The sequence below is a fragment of the Ananas comosus genome, linkage group 6, assembly GCF_001540865.1.
Source record: "Ananas comosus cultivar F153 linkage group 6, ASM154086v1, whole genome shotgun sequence".
NCBI lineage: Eukaryota > Viridiplantae > Streptophyta > Magnoliopsida > Poales > Bromeliaceae > Ananas > Ananas comosus.
Genome location: NC_033626.1, coordinates 8,659,056 through 8,671,293, shown reverse-complemented (window position 1 = coordinate 8,671,293; position 12,238 = coordinate 8,659,056). Strand labels below are relative to the sequence as shown.

The 12,238-nt window shown below is 35.7% G+C and overlaps 1 protein-coding gene across 4 annotated transcripts in view; it reads left to right on the top strand.

Annotated features, from left to right (window-relative positions):
* The window catches only part of LOC109711856, a 13,971-nt gene continuing 11,457 nt past the window's right edge, over positions 9,725 to 12,238 (top strand). The window contains exons 1-2 of one of the 4 annotated variants that reach the window (XM_020235168.1): positions 9,725 to 10,026; positions 10,382 to 10,709. In XM_020235168.1, the coding sequence (XP_020090757.1) occupies positions 10,407 to 10,709 (303 nt within the window). In that variant the 5' untranslated portion in view covers positions 9,725 to 10,026; positions 10,382 to 10,406. Of the gene's footprint in view, positions 10,027 to 10,371; positions 10,710 to 12,238 lie in introns of all 4 variants that reach the window. The other 3 variants (XM_020235169.1, XM_020235167.1, XM_020235166.1) reach the window with 3 other exon arrangements.

Here is a 12,238-nt window from a genome sequence, read left to right as displayed (position 1 = left end):
TGAGAACTAAATTGGTGTATTTCGAGCTAGCAGATGGTTTACGGTGTGAATGGGTACCTTCCAGGACACTTCGGGGTTTCAAAAGTGTTCCAACGGGTTTGTAGAAAATTTTGGTGGTTTTTGGGAATCAGTAAAAAGAATCGATTTCTTAATTGTTTTTGGGATTGTGCGTTTAGTCGTTGACTATATGGATCTTTCCTAGGTCCAGCAGATGATCAAGTGCACCTCAGGTGTAACATGCCTTGTCTATTAGAGGTAGGTGCTTGATCCGAAGTCGGTCTTGTGGTGCTCACTCAGTGACATATTCTCTCCTTTCTCTCCTCTTTTCTTGATCACATATACTTTGCTTGTTGACCGCTTTACCACTCGATTTCAATTTCTATTGCTCTACTTTTACTCGTATATACGTTCATCTCGAATTGATAGTAGACCGGTACATCTTTGAAAGTATTGCATGATTTAGTGTCTGATAGACCTGGTTGGTTAATAATCAGTGATATCTACGCGATATGAGCGACCTTTGTTGGTCAGGAGCAATTACTGGTGGTTTTGATCTCGGCTATTTGGCAATCGTTAGCGTTTGAGTATATTGTATCGATCGTCACAACTCATGAAGCATGTCACGTACTTATTAGGCGTTTGAGTATATATTGTATCAATGATATTTTTTTTTTGAAAAAGTTGTCATATATCCGACTCATGAGCCCTATGTGAGGTTCTTTTAGCTAGGATTATATGCCGATAGGTGAGCATATTGTGGCATAACCTGAGTTCTTTAGACCGACATAGCGGTTGATTGGATACTTTTAGACTGTGTACAATTAATGCATTTACCTTTGTTTACAGTAATGGTAGGTGCTTACTTATTATCTATTTCTTTTTGGTTATCAATTGCTACTATATTCGTTTAAATATCTCTTATTAGTTGTCTCATTATCTGTTTGCCAGTATGTACATTTGCTCTCGTTGGCTTGCGGTACTCACTAGGAAATATCAAGTTGGTTTCTTACCCCTGTTTTTACAAATGACCTAGATGGTGAGGTTTGGGACGGTACGTGAGGAACAGTGCAGCTAGTTGATCTTTAGAGGTCCCTTGCACTTTCATTGATCTATTGTGGTTATTCCATTCTCTTCCCCTTATTTATTCTTTGAATAAATTAGGTATTTGTGGTTTAGTTAGTGATTGAATAATGGAATTGATTGTTGGTTTTTGAATGAATAAACAGTGGATTTTATGTTTATTATCTATATATTTATGACTCCATAGCTATGGTTTAGCTTGTGGATTTACGACAAAAGATGTTTTCTATCCCTCACAGCGGTCAATTTTTAAAAAATTGAATTTCTGTGTGAAAAATAACTTTCAAATGATATTTTGATTTTATCGCATATTCTGATTTTTTTAAGATAAAGTTTCTGGTTAGAAAATACTTTCAAAAGATAAAATGAATGTTGTACTATACATTCGCATCATCTTCTGTAAGGACACTGTAGCCACAGGGCATGCATCATCTCTTTAAGAATGGTTAGTTGTATGAGCTTTTGCATTGTGATTGCTATTTGCTCGATTATGAGTAGAATTAGTTGGTTGTAGTGTTGTAGCAGGTGATATGCTAGTGCAACTACAGAAGAGACTCTGTCTGTGTGTACATAGGAATCCCTATGTTTGTAGCAGGTTTGTCAGTCCCGTGGGCAAGGTTGCATATAAAAAAAATAAGGATTTTCTGCTGACTCTGTTTTCAAATTGACCCTTTTTTTTTCAAAAAGGCTTTACGAAATAGGCCTTAGGCATAACAGTATATAAAATATTGCTATATATGCGGTATTTGTATACACTAATATCTATTTCATTGTAAACTCCTAGAATTATTGCTAGGTGGCTCGATCAATCGCACGACCATCGACAACTCGATCAATTGCACAACCGCTGCAGCTCAATCAATCACATAGCTTTATAACTGAGTATCACACAATCCATTTGGTCCAGGTTGTACTTGGCCTAGTGGTGCAACAATCAATTGCACCTACCCATCGAGGCCCTCGACTAGATGGTCAATCAATCGCAAAGCCACCTACAGCTCAATCAATCGCATAGCCACTGCAGCTCGATCAATCACACGGCTACAAGGGATACCTTTGGGACCCACTCGTTGGAGAATGACCTGACGTGAGTATCCAACACAATCAAGATTTATTGGCATTAACAAGCTTACCCTCATCTCATGATCTACAGATGATAACAATCTCCACTCAATAGTATAACAACACGTATCAAAGAAACAGAGGTCTACTAGACTCATGTCACTACATCAATGTGCTAGATCAATACACTATCTTGATATATCAATGAATAACAAATTACAAGTCTAGTTTCTAATTTTATATAATATCCCACTATTCCAAATAATGACAATCACAAGAAATCGGTATACGACCTAATTTGACAATAATATAAATAGTTTGACAGGAATCCCCTAGCATGATCAATACATATACAAAATGACACAATAAATATCATAACAATAATTGGAATTGAGCTAGAGTACTTTTAGAAGCACCAATCCCTTGGTGCTTCTAAGTTTCTAGCCCTTGGATCTACTCCTTAATTACTAATACCCCTTGAATCAAACACTATTCCACCTACCACCACCTACCACCATCATCTCAACCCTACATCTCTCCATCCAATGGTTAAAAACTCAAAAGTACCATCTCCTTGGTGCTTTTGAGAGTACTCTAGCTCAACTCCAATAATTGGCATATTAGAGATATAATCAAGAAAGTCAACAAGTATCTTAGAAATATAAACATGCAAGAAAAATAGATATAGTGATTAGTTCATCGATTTCGATAGCAATGGAACCTACGAGGATAATTGTCGACAACGGAAGTAAGAAAAAAGAAGAGATGTCTGGTATTGAACCCAGCAATTCCCAGCAATGAAGATCACCTCACTATTCTCCTTCACATTTTTCTTTTCTTCTCCTTCTTTATTTTCCTTCCTTTTTTTCCTTTCTTCTCTCTCTTAGTTGCTTTTTTTCTTCTTTCTTTCTCTCTCTATCTCTTCTTCTCTCCTATGCAAGGAGCCACCCAAGAGAAGAATAGAGGCTGCTAAGTGAAATATATAAAGCAATAATTGCAGAAAAGCCATCAGAATTCCAAATAATTGTCCACTATAGAAAAATACACGCTCATACACTCGAATCCATCTTTCGGACGTCTGAAACCTCATAATCGAGGTCTTCTGGGTGCTCCATATATGCATTGGCTATCCAGATCTCACGTAGATGCGCCCGAATCAACAATTGGGCATCGAATCTCCGTCAAAATCCTTGTAGCCATGCTCGAATCCATTCGAGTAACCAACACACCACCATACTATACCGATAATATCCCGGATAGTATTAACGATACACCACCATATTACACCAGTAAAATTTGGGAGTCCACAACACATAGCCCAAATCTTATTTAGACCCATCATTAGCACTCTGGGGCATCAACGGGTGAGTTTCAGATTCAACATAACTCGATACAGGTCTTTCGGGTGCCTTATTCCTCTTTTGGGCATTAGGAAATCCACGAAAATTCAATTTTAGCTGAGTTTACTCTTATGAAGCCTAATTTCACAACCATTTCATGGTAGGATGCCTTCCGCCAACATCAACTACAACTCGGTCTATAGGCCAAAATCTAGTATATTATGGAAGCGTGTTGTGTTCCTAATATGAGTTAATAGATAGGTTTATAAGATTAAGCCTAAGCTCTTTAATAATAGTTTGCTAAAATGGTAAAATTTAGAGTCCATGATGTAGTGTATCAGATTTCTTTACTGCCGAGATTGGCTAGAGTCAATGATGTATTTCGTATCTCATCATTGAGGTGATATGTTTTTGACCCCTCGTATGTGATTGACTTTGCTCCACTAGGCTGAGTAAAGACCTAAGCTACGATGATAGCTCAGTTCGAATTCTTGCACGAGAAGTTAAAGAATTGGGAAACCAAATTATTCTATATGAGAAGGTCATGTGGAGCAACTATAAAGAGTGTGAGGCAACCTGGGAGTTAGCGCATGAGATACGGGAGATATACCCCTATTTGTCCAAGAGCTGAGGTCTGTATTCTAAGTTTTGAGGACGAAACTCTTTGTAGGGAGGAAAGATGTAGTATATTGAACTTTAACAAATTGACAAAGTTGTGGTATAAGTTGATAGGAAATCAAATTTTAGCTCAACTTGTGTTTTGGCTGTATTTTCAGACGCCCGAAAGAAGATTTGGGCACCCGAATGTGGCAAGCTGTGCTGAAATGATTCCAGAATTCTTTTGCAGACGCTTGAGTATAGCAAGGGTGGATTCGAAATGTAATCCGGATTGAGATCCTAAGCACCTAGTTTTAATGTAGCAACCCATACATTTTATTATAGTTGCCTCTAGTAGACCTAGGGGGTGTTTGGCCTAGCTTTTAAAAGCACTTTTGGGATGAAAAGTGATTTTCAGCTCAATAGAGCATTTGGCAACCTCACTTTTAAAATCTGATTCTACTTTTTAGAATCAGAAAACTAATTTTGAATGCCCTAGAATCAAAAGCAGAAAAAAGCTGTTTTTTCAAATCTGATTCTGATTTTGAACCCAAATTTCAAAATTTTACTTTAATTTTAAATTCAATATTTAAATTTAATTTAAATTTAAAATTTTAATTTTCAGATTCATTTTTTAATTTTTGAATTTTAACTTTTAAATTTTAAATTTTGAAAAATAAATTTCAAACTTTAAATTTTAAATTTCAAATCTCAAATTTTAGATTTTATAATTTCAAATTTCAAATTTTAAATTTTAAATTTCAAATTTAAGATAAAATTTAAAATTTGACATTTTAGATTTTAAAATTTAAATTAAAAATTTTAAAAATTTAAATTTTAAATTATAATTTTTAATCTTCAAATTATCAATTATAAATTTTAAAATTTTAAACTTTAAATTTTAAATATTCAAATTTTAATTTTTAAATTTTAAATATTCTGTCACGCCCCGGATTACTTATTTTTCCGGGCACGCCGACAAATCCGTCGTATACAAAGAAATTTTTTCTGTATACGAAGCGATAGCTGTACCTGTATCTGTAATCATACAATACTATAACCGGTAGTATAGAGCTGCTAAAAAGAAAACATATATAAAACTATCGGTTCAACATACATACATAGCATCCAGATACAAAAATCACTCGCCCAGCGAGGAACTAACATCAGTATGTAATAGAACCAAAACCTACAACTACCTGTAGCTGGTATGTCTCTAGATCAGCAGCAAAATGGGAAGGGATCTAACTCGCAATTCCCTTTTCACGATTTGTATCAACAACAACAGCAGCCGAAGAAGAGGGCTCTGCAAAAGATTTCAACAACTGGGTGTGAGAACTACTGCAAAAATAAGTAGTCCTCAATGGGTACCGCTACCGACCTCAACGGCTCACCTGCTAAGTCTACAGAAAGTATACTCAAAGATAGTAAAGGAAGCTGGAACAAATCTACAGCTATATGCTACTATACTATCACAATCCAACACTAACTATATGTAGAACATGCAATTTCTGACCCAATCTCTCTAGGGACTGTGAACACACCCGTCCCGCTTGTCGAAGCTACACTAACCGCTATCACGCTAGATCGTCAGTGGAGAGCAAGTCCAAACAGGACAAACTGACATCAACGCAAAAGCACTAAGCCCGACTCCGAAGCGGCACTCGTGGGTGCTACCCAACCGAGTATACAAGCGTGTCTCTGCCGAGCTCAATCAGGTTCTTACAGGCTGTAAAAAGAGGAAATGAGACCTTTCCATACTTACTTAGCACTACTGCTAATTTTATAAGTAGAAAGGTTTCACTGGTCGAACAACCATAATCTGTGCCCTCGACATAATCTGATGCAAAAACTGCAAACTGGGTTCACCGCCAACCACAACGGCACCCGACAGTTCGGAACAGTCTGTACACTATTGTAAAAATACACTCAGCATCTCAGCACGAGCGTAAATGTATTCTACACTATTCTGGGTATCCACCGCCTACAAACTGCGGCGATACAAACAAACTATGACTCCTAGAGCTAAATCTAGTAGTTTTAGAAAATGACGGTGTAGAATCGGTAGTTTTATCCTAAGTTAATTCCAAGTCCAACATGTATAATTTAACTAGTATTCTAAGCTCCAATTCAGATTTAAGCACAAGTAAAATCAACGAATCAAGCTACTAAACATGCTATACAAAGCGGAAAATACATGTCGACAACTAGACTTAGGAGGAAATCCGTAGAATCCAGTAAGCATATCATTAACCTACCTCAAAAGCTACTCCAACATCGGCGAGAAGTCGAAAGAAGCGGAACCACGCACTTGCCCAGCCTCCCAACGATGCGACTATGACGCTCGCGTGCTCAAACGGCTCCTCGGCGCGAAGTCGATGTCGATCCGGCCTCCAACCACGACCTCCACCTTGCTACGGTCAAGGACTAGAGAGAGATGGGAAGAGCATGCAAAGCCTCCCTCTCAGCCTCTCTACACGTATATAAAGAGAGTAGGTAAGGGTGTAAACAACGAGGCAGCCAAAAGACCAAACAACCCCTCATCAACCCTGGAGTACCAGTACCAGGCCAATGCCGTACCGATACCCCACAGCAAAATTTGCAACCCGAGAGCAGTCTACGCTGAAAACATACAGGGTACCGGTACTCCCTTGTGTGGTACCGGTACGCATTGCTGAAAATCTGAAACTTGCAGATTTCAATGCTAAAACCTGCTCTCGCGTCGTAACGAGTCCGTTTTGCGTCTATTTCGCATCAACGCGACTCGGACTTGTTCCGACACTCACCAGATGTGTCGACAAGCCTGAGATGCTGTAATTTTACAGCTGCAGGCCACCAGGGATACTACATATTCAAATTTTAAATTTTAAATTTTAAATTTTAAATATTCAAATTTTAAATTTTATATTTTAAATTTCATAATTATTTTAAATTTTAAATTTTAAATTTAAATTTTAAATTTAAATTTTAAATTTTAAAGTTTAAAATTTAAAATTTTAAATTTAAAATTTAAAATTTTAAATTTTAAATTTTAAATATTCAAATTTTAAATTTTATATTTTAAATATTCAAATTTTAAATTTTATATTTTAAATTTCATAATTATTTTAAATTTTAAATTTAAATTTTAAATTTTAAATTTTAAATATTCAAATTTTAAATTTTATATTTTAAATATTCAAATTTTAAATTTTATATTTTAAATTTCATAATTATTTTAAATTTTAAATTTTAAATTTAAATTTTAAATTTAAATTTTAAATTTTTCATAATTATTTTAATTTTTAAATTTTTAATTTTTTTTAAATTAAAATTTCAAATTTTAAATTCTGTACAATTTTGAATTTTAAAAATTTTAATTTTAATTCAAATTTAAATTTAGATTTTAAATTATTTTAAAATAAAATTTAATACAAATATTAATTTATACAAACATCAAAAAAAATTTGCCAAACAGCTTTTCAAAATCACTTTAGAAAAATCACTTTGATCTAAATTGAAACAAACGCTCTACAGCTTTTAACCAAAATCACTTCTCCAAATCAAAATCATTTTTTTAAAAATCACTTTTTTAGAAGTTAGGCCAAACGGGCCCCTAGTGGTGTAGGTTATTATTGTCATTGACTATACCTACTGGAAATGATTGTTCATTAGTTATCACGTTCTCTCTTTGTTGTTTTTTTTTTTTTTTTTTTTTTTTNTTTCAGAGCCTTTACAACCTTCACCAGCTTTAAATTAAGATAAGAAGATTACGCACTAGATAGATAACATCTCCTACCCAGTTACACGCGCCCGGAGGCTTTCGTTGCAACCTAGGGTTTGACAGAGAGAGAGAAGTATTTTTCTCTTATGCATACATCAGTTAGGGAGAAGAGGTTGAGGTTCTTTATATAGGGTTGTAATTTTTGCAACCAAGTCCCCCAAACATTCCAATTCACAGCCAGCCAAAATCTAGATTTTGCAGTATTGACTATTGATACTCAAGTTCTAGTACTGGTACACGGCCAAGAGTATCGGTGCCCGAGACCAGTTCCGCAAAATTCGAACGTTGGTTTTCTTATAGTCTTTTACTGCATTTTGATGCCAACCTGAATCAGTATAGGTACTTGATTAATTAATACCACTACTTGGAGGAAGTTTCGCAAAATTCGAATATTGGTTTCAACTCTACGTAGCTTGGTATCGATACTACACTTCAGTATTGGTACCCGGCGCAAATTCTACAATTCCAGTAGAATTGAGTCTTCCAAGTCCATTTTTGGCACCAAAAGTACTCCAATGCTCCCCAAACCTCATTGGAGCTATCTAAATAGCTTTCAATGCTACTCTTCACTAGAACTCCATTATTTACAAAAGTTTAGTGCACTAAAGCTACCGAAAATGCCGCCTAATTGGGAGATCCAGTTTGTAATAGATTTGTTTGCCAAGACTACGCCGATATCCAAAGCACCTTATCGCATGGAATTAGCAGAGTTAAGTGAGTTTATGGCTCAATTGCAAGATCTGCTAGAAAAGGACTTCATCAGGCTTAATGTATCATCGTGAGGAGCTCCGGTGATATTTGTAAAGAAAAAAGGTCAATAAGGTCAAAATACACAATAAAGAATAAGTATTCGTTGTTGCAAATTGATGATTTATTTAATCAGCTACAGGGGTCCTCAGTGTATTCTAAGATTGATCTTGAATTGAGAAACCATGAATTAAAAATCAAGCAGAAAGACATATACAAGATAGCTTTTACGACGCGGTATGTACATTATAAATTCACTGTAATGTCATTTGGGCTCACCAATGTCCCGACGACCTATATAGATTTTATAAATTGGGTCTTGAAGCATTTTCTAGACCAATTTGTCGATGTCTTCATTGACGATATATTAGCCTATTCCCAAAGCATCAAGGAACAAGAAGAACATCTTAGAGAAGTCTTGCAAGTTTTTTGAAAGCAAAAGTTATTCACCAAATTGAAGAAACACGAATTTTGGTTTCAAAAAGTTGTCTTTTTTGGACATGTGATTTTCGAAGTTGGGGTTTCGGCAGACTCTAAAAAAGTGGAAACAATCAAGAACTAGCCCCGGCCTACTAGAAAAAAAAAAAAAGAATGAAATTTACCTAAACTATGGCCTATTTGCTCAACTATCTAACGTTTAAAAAAACAAAAAAATCTAATTTGCTACCTATCCTTGTGATTCATCTAACGACAATTCCACTAAAGTAAATGATTCACCTAAATCTTGTGCTGAAAAATCATGAAATGACTAAATCAAATAAATTAAGAGATTGAGTACCAAAATCAAAATTTTACAAACATGGGTGATTCAGTCAAAATGGGCATAAGTTTGGATACATACTTGTATACCGAATTGAGCTCCTATGCTTTTAAAAGTACCAAGTCATTGGTGCTTTAAAGATTTCGGCAGTTGGATTAAGGGATGTGCGGTTAGGATGATACGGACATTCTATGGTTGAGTGGATATTTGATTGAATAGTATAATTTAACGAATAAAAATGATCATAGGCAAACATCTAACGGTAACCGTAGCTGGACTACTTGTATACCTACATTTTTATTGTCGGAACCGCGCTGGTCCTGGTCCTCTTGTTGACCACCGGTCCGGTTCTTACCCGGTTCAGCAACGGCCCCAACCCGCGTGGAAGGGCGTGTGCGTTCTCGTAAAATGAACCGTAAAAAGAGAACCGCCGCTTCCGCGAAAGAGTCGAAAGATCGAGAATTCGAAAGATACTAGGTACGGGAAGAGACGAGTTTATCTACTAATTTAGAACCACAACAACAAGTAACGAATTTATATTTTGTATGATCGATCGAGGGGAGGTGCTTATACGATCGATCGAAGGAAATGCTCTAGAGATCTGTTAAATCGAATTGAAGAGGAGAGGCGAGGAGAGGAGAGGAGAGGCGAGGCGATTCTCCGTGACACGATCTCAGGTATTTGGGGATTGAAGTGGTCGATTTCTAGGGTTTTATATGAATTATCGTTTGATTCTTCGCAGTTTAGGAAATTAGGGTTTAACTGATTGCGAGTATGCCTATAGTTCCTTTTTTATTTCGGATTTCTCTTATATTTTCCCTTTTTTTGCCTGATTTCTCTTTGTAGTGGGTGCCAAATAAAACTGCCCTTTTTTGGTTTTGTTTTTTTGGGTGATTTCGGCGTGCTTTTGTTAGTTGTGTTGTGCAAGGGTGTTTAATTGAATCTTGAGCTTTTGGAAGGATTCAATGTATTTTCACTTAAAATTCTCATTTTTAGCCTAAACGCCCTAATCTCTGTGTTAGCGAAGTGAAGTTTGTGTAATCCAATCTTAGACACAATGGCAACGGCGACAATGGCTACTGCTGCGGGGGCTGCGGCTCTGCTTTACTATACACTGAATCGCAGATTACAGGCCACGAAGATTCAAGATGAGGGGGGGTCGGACAATGGCGGGGATGCGACGAGACCGAACACTTCTGAACGGAGTAGGGTTTCTCGGAGACCAGTTCGTGCTCCTGCTACATGGTTGGAGACTATATCCACCTTGTCGGAGACATTACGATTCACTTACTCGGAGACTTTGGGGAAGTGGCCGATCGGGGATCTCGCTTTTGGGATCAACTTTCTCCTAAAGAGGCAGGTAGAGAAAAAGTAGAGTGCTTGTTATTGTCATTAAATGTGAAGAGTTCTTTTTGTTTGTTTTTCTCATATGCATTGACTGATCTGCAATCCCTGATATGTAGTTAAATGTTTAAATACTGGGTAGACACATAAACACGGAAGGAATGGTTTATTTTTAGTTAGAAATTAGTAAAACAATTAGAATTTTATCTAATTGATGTATGATATTTAGAAATTAAGAAATTATATGAAGATAAACTAGTTGTATTTATGCTCTTAATTTTCAAGAGCTAGTAAAACTAGTGTCATCATCATTCTACAGTTGGAAGACTAATGCAGAAACTAGGACAAGGATGTAGATTGGTTGGGCTGGCTCTGTTTAAGTCGCCATAGCAGCAAACTGCTTTTAAAAATGCCTATGGCAATATTATGATGAGGTTTAGTATCTAAAGTCTTAGCCATAAGTGGCAGATAAGTAGCTATCCTTTAATTTGTTTATATTTTTCTTTTTTGTTTTTTCTATTGCTTGAAGCTCTTTGGCTCTTTAGTATCTTGCATACGTATGACAGATGGCATCATAATCTTCGGTAGTATCACATACTGTAGTGGTGTTATCAAATGACTTTCACATTGTTAAGTGCTCAAGTATTATAGTGTAGTTAGTTTTTGTTCTTCAAACCGCTTGTTTTTCATTCCTCTTATATTCCTCCATTATTTTTTCTGGGCCACCATGATATTGATGAAATGGGATACAATTGATTTTTGTTTACTTCTATAAAGTATGAAATCATGTGTGAAGCTGGTTTATATGATAGCTATTGGCGATCATATTTTGTGTTACGCAATAACAAAAACAAAACATACATACATACATACATACATACATATATATATATATATATATATATATATATATATATATATATATATATATATATATATATATACATACATATGTCTCAGGCCGACAATATGATAGCCATCGTGCCTCTGGAGGCACGATGGTTCAACAAAAGTTACTACGCCGAAGGTTTAGCTGCTAACCGATGCAATCTGAACTAGATGTGATAATTTTCATAATCTTTGATTTAAAGTATTAAAAAGCTATAGTAAATGGATAGTTTGTTTATCAGATTTTAACTTGCCGACTTTTATTTTTAGAGTATTTTTTACTACTATTTTCTAAATTTAAGTTTTATTCTATATGACTAGAATGAGATTTATCACTTTTCTTAAAAGATATTTTAAAAGTAACCTAAACCTAACAAAATGTGGCAATTTGAGTGTTTGTGTGGTGTAACCGGTAATTTTAACAGTTAACACTCTAGAAAACTAGTGATCAGTTTACTACAGTTTTTTTAGACTTTAAATCAAAGGTTTATGAAAGTTATCACATATAGTTCAGATTGCCTCGGCTAGCAGTTAAACCTTCGGCGTAGTAGCTTTTGTTGAACCATCGTGCCTTCGGAGGCACGATGGCTATCATATCGTCGACCTGAGAGAGAGAGAGAGAGAGAGAGAGAGAGAGAGAGAGAGAGAGAGAGAGAT